Below are 19,494 nucleotides of genomic sequence, written 5' to 3'. Positions count from 1 at the left end.
CCCCGTAAAATGCTATTGACCAATATATTTATTTTTCGGCATCCTAGATTGAAGCCATCTGAAAGATGTAGCCATTTCTTTATCTGACACGTTCTTTAAGTGAATCACGTATGGAGGTGTGACTGTACTTCGAAGAATTGCTCTTGAACTTCACCGCATACTACTACAGTGCTAGTAGCACCTAATTACTGCAAGTGTTGTTTGCACACCTGTGTCAGTTCGCGGCCTGTCATGACCTCTACGTTTCGTTGCTCAAGGCTGCCAGTTTCATGGAAGTCACTGCACACAACCACCAGGAGTACACAAGTATCCGTATTTTTCGTCGAAAATAGTACCTAAAAAAATAATACCTCATACCAAGGTATGTGTTGATCCAGCACCAACTGCACACGTTCATGGGCTTACCAAAATGCCAACCCTGATAATGCATGACATATTTCGGTCTTAACCAAAATGCCGACCCTGGTCGTGCATGACATACATGTACTTCGGTCTTACTTGCTTTCCTCAACGACTTCGAGGTCGACTTCAATCTCGCTCACATCCGTTGGGGCAGTCACTGCGGCGGTCGGGGAGATGATTTGCACACTGCCGTGTCGGGTGAATACCGGCGGTGCAGACGCGTGAGGGACGGTCATAAGCTCCGGATCAGACACAGGAGAGTTGGGGTCAATTGCCTCCCCAACTTCATCGTCCTCTTCTGCCGTAGCTGCTGCTTCTGATCCTCCCGAAGCACCTGCAGTCGCGTGACTGGGGAGAGAGAACGCGCGCAATGCACCAATAGCACTGAGCGCCTTGATTTTCTTGCGGGCGCGTTTCCACTTGGCGTGGACGGTGAGCTTCGCGTTAATGCGGAAGCCTTCCATGAACTCGTTGATGTTGATCTCGTTGTCGTGGCTGAAGTCCATCATTCGCATGTAGTCCGCGCCGTTGGTGCTGAACGGCTTTGTCCCAGGCGGTAAATGCTCGTTCAGCAGCTTGATGCCGTTCTCTAGTTCTTCAACAGAGATTGTGCCGTTACCATCGCGGTCCAGAACACGGAAGAGCGCCTCGAGACGAGAGCGGTGCTTGTACAGCGAGTTGAAGGCGCTGCGTTGCTTCTCGCGCTCGGGGTCAGCGTTTTCTGCGCTCTCAGCACGCTTCAGCGCGCCCTCCGCGTTGTATCGATCCAAGAAGTCGTTATATGGCACTAAGCCTTCCTCGTCCAGCGCAGTTAGCAGGGGTTGAAGGGCCTTCCACTCTAAAGACAGGTCTAGCACGTCCTCCATAACGGAACCCCACGTTTGTACAGTGAGCTTGCCAATCTTCTCTTTGTCTTCATTTTCAAACTCCTCTAGCAGATCAGAGCGGTATTGCACAATCAGAGAGAACAGAGCGTCCAAGTTGGACACGGCCATGTCACGACTCTCAGCGCTGGCCATGTACTGGAAGAAGGCGGGTTTGTCTTTGCCCGACGGAACACGCATGAAGCAGCCAAGGTTGTTTGCCTTGCCGCAGTAATTGGAAGCGGAAAACAGCGTCACCAACATACCCTTTTCCTTGTACGGCCAGTCGAAGCCACGGGGCACACATTCGTGAGAACGAACGACTAGAGCGAGCTTGTTTTTGGTCATGAACTTTTGTACGACGTCTGGTCCATACACTGTACCAGCACCGCGCTTATTCTCCTCGTAGCCCTTGCTGGCCCTCGGGTCACTCCATAGCAAGTCGCGAATAATCTGCATCTTGCGGTGGGGTTCGCGTTCTTTTCGGCTCCTGGGCTTCGTACGATATCGCGTCAGGTCGTACCCAGCACGCTCGAGTGTGTTGAATTCCTTGACCAGAATATTTTCACGAGGCACGCCGCCATGTACCACCAGCACGCGGTCGTCAATGAGCGTGGCCAGAGGCAGGTGGCGGAAGCTCTCGCAGAAGAGATCGTACACGTATCGGTCGTACTTGACCTCGCACTCCTTCATGAACCCAAACACTTGCGTGATGGAGTTCTCTTCGTGGTTGCCACGGTTCAGCAGAACGTGGCGCGGGTACAGCAACTTGAAGAGGTAGATGATGATCGCGATTTCCACACCTCGGTCGCCACGGTCAACAAAGTCACCGTTGAACAAGTACGGATTGGTATCCGACGGCAGTCCGTTCTCACGGAGAATCAGCAGCAAGTCATCGAGCTGGCCGTGCAGGTCGCCGATGATGGTGATGTGGTTCGCCGGAGCGATCTTGAACTCGACCATCGTCGGGTCCCTCCGGAACAGCGCCGTGGCCTCGTTGATCACGCGGACCACCACGTTGCGCGGGATCTTGCGGCCGTTGCGGCACGAGTCGATCAAGTCCGTCACGTTCTTGAGAGTGATGACCTCGTCCAGCTCGTCGCCCTGCACGTACATGTTGGCGATGTCGATGCTGCCCATCTCCTGCTGCGAGACGGGGTGCGGTTCCGGCTTGGGCTTGCCATCATCCAGCCCGGGGATGTAGTTCACCAGCGCGTCCAGGAACAGCGACAGCTCCAGCTAAAAAACACAACAACAACAACAACAACAACAGAAAACCCCGTTAAACCCCCGCTTCAACACCCCCAAAACCTGAAAGAAAAGGAGGAAAAAGCACCCACCACTTCGGCCTCCTCTCGGTTCTCCAGGTCGTTGAAGAGCTTCCAGTTGGAGATGATCTGGTCCTCCGTCGGCGTGGAGGCCGTGGAGCTGGACGGGGACGGGGGCGGCTGCGGCTGCGACTGAGACGGCGACTGCGGCTGCTGGGGCGGGGCCACTCGCTGTTCGCTGACCGTGGGCTGGGACGTCCTGCTATTGCTGCGCAAACCCAATGACACTAATTAGTCGCCAGCATCCGATCTATCGTGCTAGCAGCAGCTCCAATGGCGCGTACCCGGCGGTGCCGCTCTTCCTGCGCGGGTACTTGGGCGCCAGGCGCGTGGGGACCGGCGCCTCCCTCTGATGGTGGGGCGCGCCCTGCTCCGACGAGGGTTTGTTGCCCATGGTCTCCGCTCGGTGCCGACTGCAGCAGGGAGAAGAAGGTCGAATGAACCATACATGTAACCGTCTGACTTTATAATAGGACTGCGGAGCGGGCCAATCAGCGCGACCAGCGGGATTATGGCGAATCACGTGCGACAGAGATCGACCAATGATAAGCACGCGTGCCGAAAACCAGTTTTTAATCCAATCAAAAGGGCTCGATAATGTATCCATGTACCTGCACCCAGCTGTTTACGCACGCCGCTCAGTCCGAGAGCGTCTGGAAGGCTTGCTCCACCTCCTCGTCCAGGCCGCTGAAGAAGGCCTTGAGCTCGGCCTCGGGCTGCTTGGGCAGCTGGAACTTGGTCTGGATGATCTTCTGCAGCACCGGGTTCATAGACGTCTTGATCTGCGCCCACGTGACCTTGGCGTCGGGCGGCGAGTCGGCGATGGCCTTCTGGCTCAGGTTGTAGAACAGGATGATGGACCGCAGCATGCCCACGCTCTTCACCAGCGGGCACGTAAAGTCGTAGTCCGAGAAGGCGTTCTGCTGCAGGAAATCCTCGCGGATGATCTTGGCCACCTCCATGATCACCTTCTGGTCCTCGGACAGCGACTCCTTGCCGACCAGCTGCACGATCTCAGTCAGGTTGTCCTCCTTCTGCAGGATCTCCTGGCACTTGGTGCGCAGCGTCGAGTACTCCGGGTCGATCTTGTTGAAGAACGGTTCCAGCACGCGCATGTACTTGGTGTAACTGATCAGCCAGTTCACGGACGGGAAGTGCTTGCGCTGGGCCAGCTTCTTGTCCAGACCCCAGAAGACCTGCACGATACCCAGCGTGGCGGCCGTCACAGGATCCGAGAAATCGCCGCCGGGGGGCGACACAGCACCCACGACAGTCACGCTGCCCTCACGCTTGGGGCTACCCAGACACGCCACACGACCAGCACGCTCGTAGAAGGCAGCCAGACGCGCACCCAGGTACGCAGGGTAGCCGCTATCGGCAGGCATTTCGCCCAGACGGCCCGAGATTTCACGCAGAGCCTCGGCCCAACGACTCGTTGAGTCGGCCATCATGGACACGTTCATGCCCTGGTCACGGAAGTACTCGGCCAGCGTGATTCCAGTGTAGATCGAGGCCTCACGGGCAGCCACGGGCATGTTACTGGTGTTGGCCACCAGCGTCGTGCGCTTCATGATCGGCACCTCGCGGTCGTTAATCGTCATCGTGAGCTCGGGGAAGTCGTTCAGCACCTCGGCCATCTCGTTACCGCGCTCGCCGCACCCCACGTACACGATGGCGTCGGAGTTGGAGTGCTTGGACAGCGCCTGCGAAATGACCGTCTTGCCGCATCCGAAGGCGCCAGGCACGGCGCACGTTCCGCCCAGCACGGACGGGAACAGCGCGTCGATAATGCGCTGGCCGGTGGTCAGTGCGACGTTGCCCGCCAGCTTCTCGGCCACGGGGCGCGGCTTGCGCACGGGCCACATGTGCGCGAGGCCGAGCTTGTGCGTCACGCCGGTGGTGTCGTCGCGCACCTCGAGCACCGTGTCCTTGAGCGTGAAGGACTCGTTGTTGTCCGTGCCGGCGCCGTAGATCTTGACCACGGTGCCGAAGACGTTGGGCGGGCACATGATCTTGTGCGAGTGCAGGATGTCGTTCTCGTGCACGAGGCCGAAGATGTCGCCGCCCGAGATGGGGTCGCCCTCGCGGAAGTTGACGGGCTTGTAGCGCCACTGCTTGTCGGCGTTCAGCGAGGCCACGTCCACGCCGCGCGGGATGTACACGTCCTTGGTCAGGTCGCTGATGGCGTGCAGCGGGCGCTGGATGCCGTCGAAGATGTTGTCCACGATGCCCGGCCCGAGCTCCACGGACAGCGGCTGCTTGCGGCGCTCCACGGGGTCGCCCACAGTCAGGCCGGACGTGTCCTCGTACACCTGGATGGACGCGTTCGTGTTCTCCAGCTTGATGATCTCGCCCACGAGCTTGTCGTGGCCCACGCGCACCTACAAACGCACGAGACTCGCGTCAATTTCCCGGCCGATGCACCGCCCACAGGGCGCAGTCAATCGACCAGCTCGGGCTGCGTACCAGCTCGTACATGGCGGCGCCGTGCATGTTCTCGGCGATCACCACTGGCGCATTTGAGCATCATTGCACGGTTAGAGCGAGACGCGGGAGGGCGCGCAGAGGGCAGGGAGCAGGACACGTACGGGGGCCCGACACCTTGTACACGTAGCCGAAGTCCGACTCCTTCTCGTTGTCGCCGAAGACGTGCGCCATGGTGCTAGAGCGCTAGATCCCGGAAGCTTTTGGTGCTGCGATCTTTCACTTGTGTTGCGTATGTGATCGGAAGAGCTCCCGCCCAGCGCGACCAACTGGGGCTTCAAGCGGCGCCCGGGTGTCACTTTTTGTAGCGCCAAAACCGGGCGAAACAACAGCACTCCCCCCATGTGTACGCGGCAGTTGGTCGTCGAGATCCTGTCCATGCGCCCCGCGTGATTCGCCGAAATGACGCCCGACTCGCGGATTGGCGCAAAACTGGCCTCGCTCTGCCATTGGCGGAAAACTTTGGTTGGCATTGGAGCTCCAAACGCCACTAGCATATCACCAGGAAGTGCACCATGGCGGACCCCGTGCAGCAGGTTTCCGCGGCTCTGGAGGCCGCGCAGCTGAGCCCCAAGACCGTGCCTAGCGACGACAAACCAGCCTTCTCTTACGCGGCGGCGGCCGCTGCCCCCGCGGCGCCCGCGCCGGCCCCGACGACCAACAAGAAGGTGCTGCACCTGGTCATCGACTCGGGCGCCATCATCAAGGGCACCAACCTGGCGGTGCTGGCGGAGGTAACGCCGCGTGGTCACTGCAATGCAGTGCAATGCAGAATTAGCCGTGGAATTGTCGCCAAAGACTGACGAATTGTGTTTTTTATGATTTGGGCAGAACTTCTGGACTGTGCCGGACGTGCTGGACGAGATCCGCGACAAGAAGTCGCGCGCCATCCTGGAGCGGCTGCCGTTCACGCTGCAGACGCGCGAGCCGTCCGCCGAGGCCGTGAAGGCCGTGGTCAACTTCTCTCGCAAGACCGGCGACTTCACGTACCTGTCGCTCACGGACCTGCGCGTCATGGCGCTGTCCTACCAGCTGGAGGTGGAGGCCAACGGCGCCGAGCACCTGCGCTCCAGCCCCGAGCTCTCGCAGACCGTCACGCGCGCCGCCAACGGCAAGATCGTGGGCGGCTCGCAGACCAACGTCCCGTGCAAGTACTTCGGCACGGCCATGGGATGCAAGTACGGCGACGAGTGCCGCTTCACGCACGACGAGGCCGCCGCGAAGAGCGACGAGGACGCCCCCAAGAAGAAGGTGGACATCCTGTGCCGGTTCTTCAACACCCCCGAGGGCTGCAAGTACGGCGACGACTGCTCCTTCATCCACGAGAAGGCGGAGGAGGCCGAGACCCCCGCCGCGGAGGAGACGGAGGAGCCGATTGTGGAGCAGGTGATCAGCGACGAGATCCGCAACGCCGACGTCAAGTCGCGTATCATGGGCGGGTTCGCCGCCTCGAGCAACGCGGGCGCCGCCGAGGACGATGGCAAGAACTGGATCACCAACGACAACTTTGCCAAGTTCACGGCGTCCCCGTTCGGCGACGGCAAAGGACTGGAAGAGATCGCGTCGCGGCTGCCGGTGGCGTGCATCACCACGGATTTCTCCATGCAGAACGTGATGCTGCAGATCGGACTGCGTCTGCTGTCGACGGAGGGCATGATCATCAAGCGCGTCAAGCAGTGGATCCTGCGATGCATCGCCTGCTTCACAACGTCCACCGAGATGGACCGCCTGTTCTGCCCCAAATGCGGTAACAGCACCATGGAGCGCGTGTCGTACAGTCTCGACCGCGACGGACACATGACCTTCTACACACGGGCGAACCGCCCCACCAAGCTCTCGGGGACCAAGTTCTCCCTCCCTAAGCCCAAGGGTGGCCGCAACGGTGACCTGTTGCTGCGCGAGGACCAACTCCTGGTCGGTATCTGGGGCCAGCGCCAACGCCAGCACAAGAAGGTCATGCAGAGCGCATTCGGCGAGAACGTAGCACACGACCTCGGCGTCAAGGCCGAGCGACAGACAAGTATCGTGGTGGGCTACGGTCGGATGAACCCCAACGCGCAGAAGGGCCGCGAGCGTCGTGGCAAGAAGAAACGCAACTAGCCTGTCGCCGTGGCCCGGTGCTGTGAGTTCGTGCAAAGCAATACTAAATAGACACTTTCATGATGCGCGCTGGCCTATTTCCGTGAACGCGGCAGACTTGAATTAGCGCTGTGCTGTCTTCGTTAAAGCGCCTATTCTGCTGCCGGGTAATGCAAGGGTCTGTGGAGACTGGGTTGGGCTCGCCTGCGCGTGAAGGCGGGCATAATGTCACGGTGCTGGACTGTGCCGCTACGGGAGCTCGGGTGAATTCACCGCGCAGTCTGGAAGCATGTCGACGAATGGGCATCAAACCAAGCGAGCTGCTGCCCAAAATGGTAGTGGAGTTCCTAGATCAAGGAATGAGCCGCAAGTATTCGTTGGTAGAGAAGGAGGCAGCGGTGATGCGTCATGAGCATTTCGAGCAGCTCCGCCAGCAAAAGCTTGAAACTATCCGGGCGGAGCGTGAAGCGATCATCAATGGACTAGGACCTGCACCTCCTTCCACTGCGTTGCTTTCTGTGTCGGGGACCGCTGAGTCACCAACGGGTGGGCCTGTTAGCCCGGCGATACAGCAGCAAGTGGCCCCAGGATTCCCCCCGCGACGAGTTCAGTCTGCTCGGCCTTGGAAGCTCATATCTTCAGGCTCCGACGGAAGCCAAGGCGTTTTGGCCGACTCGACCTTGCTGCAGTTAGAAGAGCGAAGGCTTGCCCGAATCAAGCTTCGTCAGCAGAAGGACATTCAAAGCGCGATTGATATGGAGACCAAACTCGCTCGAATCCAGCAGGAAAAGGCTCGACGAGCTGCAGAGGAAGCTAAACGACAAGAGGACCAGCACCGCAAGTTGCGGGTACGACGAATTCAGATTGCTGCAGCGAAGCACGAGAAGGAGATTGCCAAGAAGCGTGACGAGGATAAGGAGGCTCTCGAGCGCAAAGCAAAACGACGAGCAGAAGCGGAGCGTGAGCGGCTTTTAGCCGAGGAAGCGAATGAGCAAGCTCGCCTCCGATCTTTAGAGGCGGCACAGCGCGATCTCGAGCGCCAGCAAAATGCCGATGCGTGGCGTGCACACACCGACGAACTATTACGACAACAAGAAGAGGTTGTTGCTGCAAACAGAAGACGAATGCTGGAAAAAGAGCGGCAAGTTGCCCTGAAAATGGAGAACGCAAACAAGCGACGGCATCAAGAAGCGTTGGAACGACGTGAAAAAGCAAACGCTCGGATTCAGAACGTCACTTATCAGAATGAATTGGCTATCGCGCGTAAGAAGCAAGAGGTGACAGATAAGCAAGCAGCAGCCGCGGATCGCGCACGAGAAATCCAGCGGAAGGCTTTAAGCGATCTCAAGGATCGCGCTGCAAAATCGAAACTAGACGGTCAGGTTCGGCAGAAGCGACTCGAAGTTGCGCATGCTCTACGGCAAAAGCATGTGAGCGAGTTGCTTGCGAAACGCGATCAGCTTGAGGCGAAGATGGAAATCACACAGCAGGAGCGGGAGAAAGCGCGGTTGTTAGCACAAGTTGAGCACCAACTGGAGATGGCGCAAAAGGAACAAAATGTTGCTCGTATCCAGCGCATGGAAGAATACGCTCGTGAACAGTTAATACGTCGGATTTCATCAGCAGATGCTCGCTCTAAAGCAGTGAAGGAGCGCAAGCAAGCGCTGTTGCAAGCACGGCAACAAGTCTCGACTGAGGCAATGATCCGTCGCCATCGACTTACTGAGGCCGTAGAGAAGATGCGGACATCGTCAACCAACTGGGACAAAATCGAGGAAACTCTGTACGGTCTCTAAACTAATGACTTTGAAAGTGTAACTGTGCCACCACCTAGCCTATTATATTAATCTTCCTTTGGTCTCTTTATTCTGCCTCGGACTTCGTGTTCATCTGTCGACACCAGACAGCAGAGTTATGAGAATCTGAGGTTACCACTGACTTGCACTGAAATGAACCTCACCATGTTGTTCACTCGTCGATGAAGCGATAAAAAAAGCGACAACAGCTACAGTACCCCTGTGCCGATCGTTGCTGTGCAGACAGTACGAGGCAGTCAAGTCGCCGATGAATTGTGCTTTGCAGATAAAATATCGCTGAGGTGGTATAAAAAGAGTCGTTAGTATGAGCGACCTCGCTATATTTTGATCGACCTCGATTTGCGTTTTCAAAACGCAAAAAGGATCGTTTTACCTTAGATCGACCTCGTTATAAGCAAATTCAGAAGGAGGTCAATCGCTAGCTCCGATGCAGCTCGATTTGTTAGCCGGCCTAAATAGATCGATCTGCTCTTTTTATTGAACTCATTTTATTAAATCGACCTCGATGCATTATAGCAGGAGAAGAGCGCCAAGTGAAAACGACAAAACGTTTGCAAAGCACATTATAAGTACATACTGTAATCCTTCGATTTCAGCGTTGCTGACCCCTGCTTGAGGTACAGTCGCGTATAATTGCGAGCTGTCACCACGGGTAAACGGTAAAACGGACGGATCGGTTTGCGGTCTATCGAGCCCTGGAGATGGTGACTCGCTACCGATGGTGCAAATCGATCCGTCCGTTTACCCGTTTTTCAACGGGTATAACTTTTAAGTACATGTATCTTTTTAAAAATTAGATGCACTCTGAACCGTTCAAATTGAATTGAACGGAGAACAATCGAGTTAGTATTCGACATCCCCCTGCCGTTATACTGCGTCGTGACGAGAACCAATATCTCTTAATTTTTTACTAACTTAATTAAACGTACAGTGCCCTCGTTAAGGTCTTATATTTTCTTATAAAAAGGAAGAGTTTCCTTACCAGTATACAGGGTAACGCAGTGCCCTGTATACTGTTCAAGTCGTATTCCATAGAAAATCACTACTGAGACATGTATTTAGCAAGCTGGTTACTCCTCGTACGATTCATTTGCAGCAGTGTGTATACTTTCGGCTGTTAATGTTTTGTATTCGGAACATGCACAGCCCATGTTTTCAGTCGAGGGGTGAAACGACACTCAAATCTAGCAGGAGTGCTCAAGCTAAATCGTGGCATTTGAGAGCCATAAACAGTCCACAGACTCAGCCCCATGGTCCTGGTTGGTCCTACGATTCTCTGCTCGACGCTGGGTCGGTTTTATGCGGTTAACGCCCGATACCGGTAGATCTACGTTGGCAGGAACTCTGCCACTTACTATGGACGTCATCCTTGAGCTGGACAACTCCAGGAGGCCCAGACCGCGATCGCGTACGCTGTCGTCGCCGCTGTGGTCTAGGGCTGGGAGACCCCCTGCCAGAAGACCTCCTGCCAGAAGACCTGCCAGAGTTGGCAGCAGTAGTTCTCCTTGACCCATAGGATTTGTAGCGGATTTGCAGACGATGACACAGCCAAACATGTTTGGTTATGTCGCGTTGGGGTTTCTTACTTCCTTTCTGTATGCCCCTTTCCCTAACCCTTTTTGCAAACATGGGCTGCTTCGTCTTCATGAGTTGGCCACGGTAAATGTGCTGTGACAGAAATCATACCACTGTTACATATGCTCCAGCAGGCGCTAGCCACAAATAACTACATGTACAAATCAAAGTACCCAGCATAAACTCAGAGTAATACATGATCGATGGACGACACTGGTGTACAATGTAGACTCTACACACTGTACTTACCTGGTGGCGTGTCATTGTCGATAACGCACATTGCTGCGACCTCACTTCACTTTCCTTCTTTCCCGGAAGACTGCGATCATGAAGGCTTTCTCCGCTCTCATTACCGTGCTTCTCCTGATAGCAAACACCACGATCGCCGAGGCTGCAAGAGGGATCCCTTACGTCCCGGCCGGAGCTGCTTCCGGCCTCAGCTACAAGCACGGTGTGAGCATCGCGGGCTCAAGTAGCGCTGCGAAGAATCCTTCCGTTGAGAACTACCCCGATCAGAACGCAAGCTTTGAGGGCTCTGATCGACCGCAGAATCAAACTCCGCCGGCCTTGGAGGGTGCATGTACTCTTACCGGAGACTACATCAACAACACCGATGTGAGCAAGTGCGATACCATTATCGTCGATTCACTGCGGGTGCCTGCTGGTGTGATGTTGAATTTGACGAATTTGCAAGACAATACCAAAGTCTCATTCCAAGGCACCTCCACATTTGGGCCTAAGGTAAGCTACTGACTGGCCTAGGTACCAACACTTTTGTGATTGTTTTCTAATACTCTCATCCATTATCTGTAGTTGTGGTCTGGTCCGCTAGTCAACCTGAAAGGAAACAACATTACGGTTACTGGCCCTGGTACGCTTGACGGTCAGGGTGCTTGGTACTGGCCCCAAGGACAGAAGGTCAAGAAGCCGGTCTTCTTCAACATACTCGAGGCGAACCATTCGACGCTTTCTGGATTCACCCTGTTGAATATGCCGTACCGCACTTTCAGCATCTATTATTCCAACTACACCACGATCACCGGGCTGACACTCAATTCAAGTGCAGGAGACGGTGTTGCTAAAAACACGGACGGGTTCGATCTTCTTGGGAACGACCATTTCACGATCACAAAGAACCGAGTTTACAATCAGGACGACTGCCTCGCCATGCAATCCAGCACCAATATTGTCTTCAGCGACAATTATTGCTGTGGCTCTCACGGCATTTCGATCGGCTCTCTCGGTGGCCCAGTGCTAAATTCGTCTACCACGGTGAACGGACTCACGGTCACCGGTAACACAATTGTGAACAGTACCAACGGCATCCGTATCAAGACCATCATCGGCCTCAAGGGCCTCGTCACCAACGCCGTCTACACCAACAATACCCTGATCAACGTCACCAACGCCATCGTGGTGCACTCGGACTACAATAAGACCCAGGGTGGCTATGCTGGCAAACCCACGAGTTTGGTAAAAATTACCAATATCAAGATTGACGGGCTGAAGGGAACGGCTAAAAACCTGTACGACATCGTGGCTAATCCGGACGTTGTGTCTGACTGGTGGTTCACGAACATTGACGTTACAGCTTCGAGCAACGGTAATTGCACCGGCGAGCCGTCCAATGTCCCGTGCTAAGTTTGCTTCCCGGGTACAGTACTTTCCGAGGTCAATAACAGTTTTTTACCATTAGAAATGCTAGGGCCCTTGAACTTAGAATTTCTTATGACAAGGACGTAGTGCGAGGGCAGAAAGTGAGATCAATGCATTAACAAACCACGTTTTAAGTGTGTCTGCTTTAGGGTGAACGGGCCGCAATTTGGAATGTCAAGGGTTTAGTCCTGTAAATTGTTCCACCTTCAATTATTATGTTTGAATACAATCAAAATATGTTTAAATAATTTATTTCAAAACCATAATTGCATGTACAAAATATAGTCATGATAAATATGATAGGACTATAATTATGTGCATCAATTCGAGAGTCCAGTTCAGTGCACAAAAAGCAACAAACCAAACATGTCCAAGGTTGCGATTCTGGCGACGGCGGGGCTGCTGCTCTCAACGGTGTGCGCGCTGGACGAGGCCAAGCTCTACCTACCGATGACGGAGGGCCCCAGCTCGTCGTCGTCCGAGTGCGACGACAACTGCGAGCGCGACTACACGCCCGTGTGCGGCACGGACGGCGTCACGTATAGTAACGACTGCCTCCTGGACTTCGCGCACTGCGAGAACGCAACCATCACCAAGGCCTCGGACGGCAAGTGCCTCAAGCAGCTGTAGATAGGACGTGGAGAGCAGTGACAAATTTTGGTCAAGTAAATACATTTGGTGTAAATTTGGGTTCCTGAAGGGATACCTGGCTGGAATCTCTTCGTGATAAAGGATGGCCCAACACACTTCACTACAAACTGCAGAACGGCAATGTGAACGATGAGCATGATATCGGGATTATACCCCTCTGAGCTTGAAGATGTGGGGGTCGTGCCTTGTAGTCCTGGGGACGACGCCCAACACGAAATTTAGAGCGGGCTTCTACCGAGCAATAAAATAATCTATTCAAGGCGAGGAACACAAGCAAATTAACGGAACAGTTCTACTCAAAGCGTGTTCAGCTTGACGACGGACCCCGTGCCTATACTGCAAGTGGACTTAATATATTGTTGCCAAATCTAAACAAAAGGGAATTATCAGGGGCAGTTGCTACATGGCCCAATTTGCAGCTTCCTGCATTACTTATTATACAACATGAGAATATGAAAACTATGACTGATTTGTTTGAATTCTCGAACAAAACACATCGCTGTTTTACTAGCGTTTGAATGGCGTTTAGGCACTGCCACAATCTCCTCGTGGTCGAGCCGCCAGTCTTGGTGGCTAAATTTTTCACTCTTCCGTCTTTCCTGGTCCAAAACTGAATCGTACGTGGCATTCCATCGCGATGAGGTTATTTAGTGCGATGGCAAAAGTATTTTATGGAGCATCGTGGGTTATCTCAAGCAGAACAACTAAGGTAACATCTCGGTATATCTGTGACGATGTTATATCACATACAGTTTGAGATGCGGACGGTTGATCGCTGTATGTTGTCTATCGAAGGCGGCGAGTTGAATTTGTGCTGTGCCGCCTCCAGAAGAAAAACGTTTTCTTGAACCACGCCTTAAAATTAGGCCACCACGGCTGATGATCCGCTTCCCCCGGGAATCCTCGCGCTCTTTCCTCCTCGTCCGCCGTGAAGCCGTACAGGTCACGAGCCTTGGTAGAAAATGTTGTCGCAACAGCGTTATTGGGATTGGGAAGAGCTACAACGCTCTCCACTGCGATGATCGTAGAGATGAGAGCGCCGAGCACGAGGAGACCGAAGCGCATGTTGCCGGGTGGCAGTCAGTCCTTCGAGTTTGTGCAGCAAATAGAGAAGTGCCTTTGTGTTGAGGCGTATCAATTTCTATTCTAACCCGAGATCGCCATATGCAATTTGCTGGCTCCGTTTTCCGGCTTTGGCATAACGCCACGCTGGATGACTACAAACCGCGGTAACACACGATTACTCTCTCGTTTGCGTAAATGTGTTACGACAATTCAGATTGCCTTTTATATGTTGACCATTTGTACGCCTGTATCTCAAGCCGCTGATAAAATGCTGGTATCGATCGTCTTGTGGATGACATTCGTCGCCGTGGCTTGCAAACTGGACACTCCCTCCGCTCACCAGGAACTCCCTGGCAGGAAGGGTGTCCAAGACTAACTGTTACAGGGACATCCGCAGAAACACCCTGTAAAAACCAGCAGCAACGAACATTACGGCGGGGAGAGAGTGAATGTTAGTTTGTTTCGAACTGATTCTTAGATCGAAATCGCCTATTTAAATTTAAATTCGAAATCACCAAGTTAAATAAGGAAAGGGATAATTCGATGCAATGGCTCCAACACATGCTACCTAGCGCTAACGTAAATGAGGATGACCAAAACAGCCGTTCGGCCGCCTAAATTTCCTTGCTTGGTCAGGAAATTCCTGGCGATTCGTGAGGGATCGTTACCTACCACACACGGGTCTGGGGTTTGCACGACCAGACAGATCAGACACTACTCGTAAGTTAGACAAATAGCCAGCATGCGCTTCGGCTTCCTCGTACTTGGAGCTCTTATCGTCACCATCACCGCCGAAGAAGCTGGTGCGAGTTACGCTGTCACGAAGGAGAATTCAAAAAGAGAAGCTCGCGCGCTATACATTCCCACCGCCGACCAGGAAGAAAGGGGGCGAAATTTCCCGGGGGAAGCGAGTCACCAGGTTTGGTGGCCTAATTTCAAGGCATGGTTCAAGGGTTGGTTCAAGAGGATCTTTTCGTTTTGGTGGCGCCACAACAAGGATGCAACACAGCGGCTTCGATAGGGCAGCAGTCCCTCTGTGAACAGGAGTAATTTCAGTCAACCCCTGCTCGTCAAGACAGAATGAGGTGGCAGAATAAACCCCAACGTATATCCGTTATAAACACAAAATCGAACAAGCTGAACAAGAACGCATGGGAATCATTCCTTTTCTCGCAAAAGCTGCAAAACCAAAGTAAACGTTTCACCAAGCACGATAATAGCAATGTTGCTCCGGAAGCATAATATGTTACGAAACCGCTTTCTGCGATGACTGTAGAAGTATGAGTTACGAGGTTTCCTTGAACCCTTTAACGCGATGGGTGGGCTGAAAGAATTATCGCGTCTTCTACAGTCGTAGTTGTGAATTCCCTCGCGATCCCAAATTATAAATGTTAGATGAGTTGATGCATCATGTTTTGGAGACACCAACTTTGGCAAAGTAGTATACTGAACAATTTTCCAACGGGCATGGTTAGTGACTCAATTACTCCCGTTGGTGACGTTTTCGCATGGGTGGCCCAGTCTTCTTCGTCGTTGTTGTTGGTAGGAAGTAAGAACTCAGTGGATAATGGCACTACACCATACCTCCTAAATCTGGCATAGGCATTGTGCAGGATTAGAGATCTCGGCAGTGCCGGATCGAAGAGGCCCTCAAAAACCTACATTTCAATTTTTAAGCGATGACCTGCCACAATGCAAGTGTTCGCATGAAGCCCCAACTGCATGACGTCTCTTTTACATGCCCGCGTACTTTAATATGCTTAGAAGTTGGTATGGCGCGCACGCTATTAGATGCTGTGATCACGGCTAATGACTTGATTCTTTAAGCTGGTAGCTGAGAAATGAATAGAGTCAACAGACTGCATGTTTAGAATGCATTCATACTGCTGCTGATAGCCAAATATTGGCATACAGAATGGAATTCTCTTCGTCAAAGCAATGCGCGTGGAAGATCAGCACCAGGGTTTTATCACCAAAATATGCTAAGTGACTCACTACCGTAATAGTGCTCGAGACCATTGTCGTCGCACAGAGATTCGAAGTCACGCACGAACCTATGAGCACAACATTTTCTAGAAGCCCACGGCTACAATAGCGCTGCAACACGCTCCAGCTTTGACAGTTCTGCTATTTACTGGTATGGCTTCGCGTAAGACGTTTTTGCAGCCTTAAATGAACAGGCAGCGAACCGGGGTGGCTTCGTTTACCCTAGAAAACCTGTTTCAGGCAATATAGTTTGACCAACGCTACATGTCGCAGGCAAACATAGCTTAAATTCGGTAAGTGCCGGAATAGAGATCTCTAAGGTACCGATATCAGGGGTTAACATGGTCTACATTACACCGTACAATACTCAATGTTTCCAAACCATGGGGTACCTTTAAGTTTTTGTTTCAGCAAAACATCTCGGACAAACTCATCGTACCCGATGTGGATGTGTTGCTCAGTTACAGGTGCATTCCTTCTGGGATACTTTTAGTCACTGCCAGTCGTGCTGCCTGTCACCTATCGTAGACGACGAGCTTGCAGAAGTAAAACGTCTTTTTGAATCACTTCTTGAAATTAGGCGTGACTTCATTCCCCCAGTGTCAGTCTTTCTTCATGGTCGGCAGCGGAGTCGTAGAGGTCACGAGTTGCTATCATCGAGGCGGTCATCGCGACAGCATTACTTGAATCGCCTGCGTTTCCAATGCGGTCATTGTAGCGAGGAGATCAAAACGCATGATACAGATGGGGTTGTTGGGTTTGGTAAATTACAAACTGAGGTTGCAACCGAGAAGTGGTGTAGAGTCAGTTCGTCAACGCAATCCGATTTGCCGTTACGTGGGATGTGATATTAGAGTGAGCCATCCAGCTTGCCGTTATATCACTGCCAGGAGGTTGTGCCGGGCTTGTGTTTTACAACTTTCCCTCTAAATAACCAGTCCGTTGGCACAAGTGACGCCGTTGGCGGCTCGCTTTACCTGTGTTTTTTTTTCAATTAAGTTTAAAACTTCCATGCCTTGAGCGTGGCAATTTTCATATAGTGTGTTCTTTCTGGGGCCAAACACATCGTGCGCTGTGTTCTTCTGTTCATGGCGATTACATGCACACTACGTCTACAGTAACAAGCAAGGGCATATACAGTGCATTATAACGTAAAAGTGGATTACGAGACAGCCGGACCCAGGAAATTTCTGGTCCTGTCCGAGAGCAGGAACACACAATAAATCAATATGCTGGTCCATTCATAATAAAATAAAACACTTTTTGGCAACTCCTGACCGCGTTGACTCATTATACGGCTTTCATATTGTGTCCCGGGCTTCGGACTAACCGGAGAGGTTTACCCGAAACAAATTACATAAAGTTTCATGTTGCACAGGACGCTTACTGTCGCGGTTATCACCCATGGCGCCGATATGGTTGAGCAATTCATTGATGTGCCGTATCTGGCTTACCACTTACATTACTATGATTTTCGGTTGATATGATACAAAGTCACCAAGAAACTGCAAGAAATAGACATCGCAGCGCTCGAACATTTTAAGTTACTTTTGGCCATCGCTCATTACATTGACGCCAACTCCGGCAACACAAACCTGACAATTAATCAATCTCGATGATATTAGGATCTACTGTTTCTGAAGTAGCTTGAGGCACCGTTGCAAGCGAAAAGCTGCCCCTGCTTTCCGAATGTTCGTTGTCGCTAATGTCGCTGCCGGACACAGTTAGATCTACTACCGTAGCACTATCTCCAGTACTTGGTCCTCGCAACACTCGAGACGGTTCTTGCTGATTTCTACTTCCAGTAAGGAGGGTGAATGGCTTGGTCGGCTGCGTTTGAAAGAGCGCTTGGATATCACCCACGAGGAAATACCCGTCCTCTTCTCCATCGGCAGCGAAAACGACAGGGGCAGCGGATGGGAAGCCAAGCATTGGCCAAACTGCGTTGCTACTGCTATCGTTTCCCGCTTCTGTCTTCCTCTTCTTGTGTCTATCGTTATCATCATCAATTCTGGACGGAGTCTTTTTACCTACACGCGGAGGTTTCGTGTCACGAGCTGTTTTTTTCGGTTCACCAGCGCCAACATCCTCTTCGATCATTGGGAAGAACTGATTCACGCTTGGTGCTGTCTTCGCCTTCTTCTTCTTCTCTTGCTTCTGCTCGCGTGCCAGTTCCCGCTGCTTCTTCTTAGCTTGTTTGGCTGTGAACTCAGCAGGCTCTTTGACTTTGGTGTAGCTCCCGCCACAACTCTGTTCGTGGTCAGCCCACCAGCGATCAGTCGGACCAGGCGCCCGATTCATCGCGCGTTTGACGAGGCCAAAGTACGGTGGAGTGCGGCGGCAAGGGCCCTTCGTCACCAACACGCGTAAGAAACGTCAAATGTAACGATAACAGCCACACAACCTACAGAATCTCCAAATCATTACACTCACATTGCATTGCCACACGTGCTGACGATACGAGTCCACTTCGTCGTGGAAAGTGTGGAAGACGGTAATTTGAGTGTTTGCCGCCTGGTTTATCCGATTCATGTGCGCCTGGAACAACGGTCCGTGGTCTTCGTGGTCGCGCACCGGTGTCGCAACGAAAACGTATGCGTGGATCATCTCGTGCTACTCGAGCAAAGTCTATCAGCAAAACAACACTACGAAGCTGTCACCACTAACGTACCAGCAGAGTATTAACCATATCACTACGAGGCCGAAGCTTTAGCAGCGGTTCACTAAAAAACAAAATAGCGGGCATGCATACCTTCCGTTATGCAACGCGATCAAAGCTCAAATTGTGGGGCACAAGTACCTCAACCGAATGGAGCAGAATCCGCTTCGAGGCTGAAAACTGCACAGTCCAGCACTGCAACACAATATAAATAAGTAATAATACAAATCTGACCCAACATTGGGCCGCATACCAGAGCGTCATGCGCTTGCTCCACTTGACTTCGCACCCTGCCAGGCGCCCTTCGAAGAACATGCGGTTGTATTCCTGCAATTCATGCACCAACGATTAAATTTTAATTTTAATTTTTAACGATCACGTACTGGTCTGTACCTGGAAGAGCGAGTGCAGGTCTGGGTTGGGGTCTGGAATTGGTCACAACATGGAAAATAGTCATTTTCTGCGCGGCAAGAGGCTTCCTCGCCGTAACACAGCGGTGTGTGTGGAGCAGGTGCCAGGCGCAGCGCCTACCCAGGTACTCGTTCTCCGGCGCTAGTAGGTCGCACTGCTGCGTCAAGAGCGTGTCCCCGCGCGCGGTAGCGACCGCGTGCGCCATCGTGGACTTGTTAGCCATCTCGAGGTGTCACTAAAGTGAAGTGTCGGAAAAAGGCATCGAGACTGCGTGTGTATGGTATTATTTAACCCCTTACTTCCCGGACCTATTCACGAGGGTAAATTTTTACCCCGTCCCATATATTATTGTATAGAGAATTGTATGTCACGTCACTTAAGTACGCTGGGGTTTGGTGTGGACATACGATAGGGCTGGTAGACATGGTCAGGACATATCCAACATACATCAGTCGTATGTCATAGAATATGAGCCGACATACCACTTATGTAGGCTAGGAGAACATAATGTATGCCCT

The 19,494-nt window shown here is 52.7% G+C and overlaps 7 protein-coding genes across 8 annotated transcripts; 4 read left to right on the top strand and 3 right to left on the bottom strand.

Annotated features, from left to right (window-relative positions):
- Positions 1 to 494: 494 nt before the first annotated feature.
- IUM83_05247 (Calcineurin-like phosphoesterase) lies at positions 495 to 2,987 on the bottom strand (the record flags this gene model as incomplete). 2 transcript variants are annotated; one of them, XM_067929374.1, is made up of 4 exons in its annotated part: positions 529 to 559; positions 766 to 2,504; positions 2,606 to 2,801; positions 2,878 to 2,987. In XM_067929374.1, 4 exons carry the CDS (start codon positions 2,985 to 2,987, stop codon positions 529 to 531), a joined length of 2,076 nt encoding a protein of 691 aa, XP_067794674.1. The 2 variants fall into 2 exon arrangements, with proteins under 2 accessions (XP_067794673.1, XP_067794674.1); XM_067929375.1 differs by having other exon boundaries at positions 495 to 2,504; positions 2,606 to 2,792.
- Positions 2,988 to 3,231: 244 nt separating this feature from the next.
- Positions 3,232 to 5,251, bottom strand: IUM83_05246 (V-type ATPase, A subunit; the record flags this gene model as incomplete). Its single annotated transcript, XM_067929373.1, has 3 exons — positions 3,232 to 4,974; positions 5,060 to 5,103; positions 5,182 to 5,251. 3 exons carry the CDS (start codon positions 5,249 to 5,251, stop codon positions 3,232 to 3,234), a joined length of 1,857 nt encoding a protein of 618 aa, XP_067794675.1.
- A 341-nt stretch (positions 5,252 to 5,592) lies between these two features.
- On the top strand, positions 5,593 to 7,177 carry IUM83_05245 (RNA-binding protein NOB1; the record flags this gene model as incomplete). Its single annotated transcript, XM_067929372.1, has 2 exons — positions 5,593 to 5,811; positions 5,909 to 7,177. 2 exons carry the CDS (start codon positions 5,593 to 5,595, stop codon positions 7,175 to 7,177), a joined length of 1,488 nt encoding a protein of 495 aa, XP_067794676.1.
- Positions 7,178 to 7,455: 278 nt separating this feature from the next.
- On the top strand, positions 7,456 to 8,952 carry IUM83_05244 (calcineurin-like phosphoesterase; the record flags this gene model as incomplete). Its single annotated transcript, XM_067929371.1, has 1 exon — positions 7,456 to 8,952. One exon carries the CDS (start codon positions 7,456 to 7,458, stop codon positions 8,950 to 8,952), a length of 1,497 nt encoding a protein of 498 aa, XP_067794677.1.
- Positions 8,953 to 10,875: 1,923 nt separating this feature from the next.
- On the top strand, positions 10,876 to 12,189 carry IUM83_05243 (polygalacturonase; the record flags this gene model as incomplete). The annotated part of the gene is made up of 2 exons (XM_067929370.1): positions 10,876 to 11,289; positions 11,362 to 12,189. The coding sequence occupies 2 exons, from the start codon at positions 10,876 to 10,878 to the stop codon at positions 12,187 to 12,189; spliced, it is 1,242 nt and encodes a 413-aa protein (XP_067794770.1).
- A 381-nt stretch (positions 12,190 to 12,570) lies between these two features.
- IUM83_05242 (protease inhibitor Epi5) lies at positions 12,571 to 12,834 on the top strand (the record flags this gene model as incomplete). The annotated part of the gene is made up of 1 exon (XM_067929369.1): positions 12,571 to 12,834. The coding sequence occupies one exon, from the start codon at positions 12,571 to 12,573 to the stop codon at positions 12,832 to 12,834; it is 264 nt and encodes an 87-aa protein (XP_067794771.1).
- A 4,674-nt stretch (positions 12,835 to 17,508) lies between these two features.
- Positions 17,509 to 19,199, bottom strand: IUM83_05241 (uncharacterized protein; the record flags this gene model as incomplete). Its single annotated transcript, XM_067929368.1, has 7 exons — positions 17,509 to 18,255; positions 18,340 to 18,519; positions 18,578 to 18,629; positions 18,707 to 18,760; positions 18,819 to 18,892; positions 18,959 to 18,990; positions 19,097 to 19,199. 7 exons carry the CDS (start codon positions 19,197 to 19,199, stop codon positions 17,509 to 17,511), a joined length of 1,242 nt encoding a protein of 413 aa, XP_067794678.1.
- Positions 19,200 to 19,494: the final 295 nt, after the last annotated feature.

This window comes from Phytophthora cinnamomi (assembly GCF_018691715.1).
Source record: "Phytophthora cinnamomi strain GKB4 chromosome Unknown Contig23, whole genome shotgun sequence".
Lineage (NCBI taxonomy): Eukaryota > Oomycota > Peronosporomycetes > Peronosporales > Peronosporaceae > Phytophthora > Phytophthora cinnamomi.
This window is presented reverse-complemented; position numbering and strand designations above follow the sequence as displayed.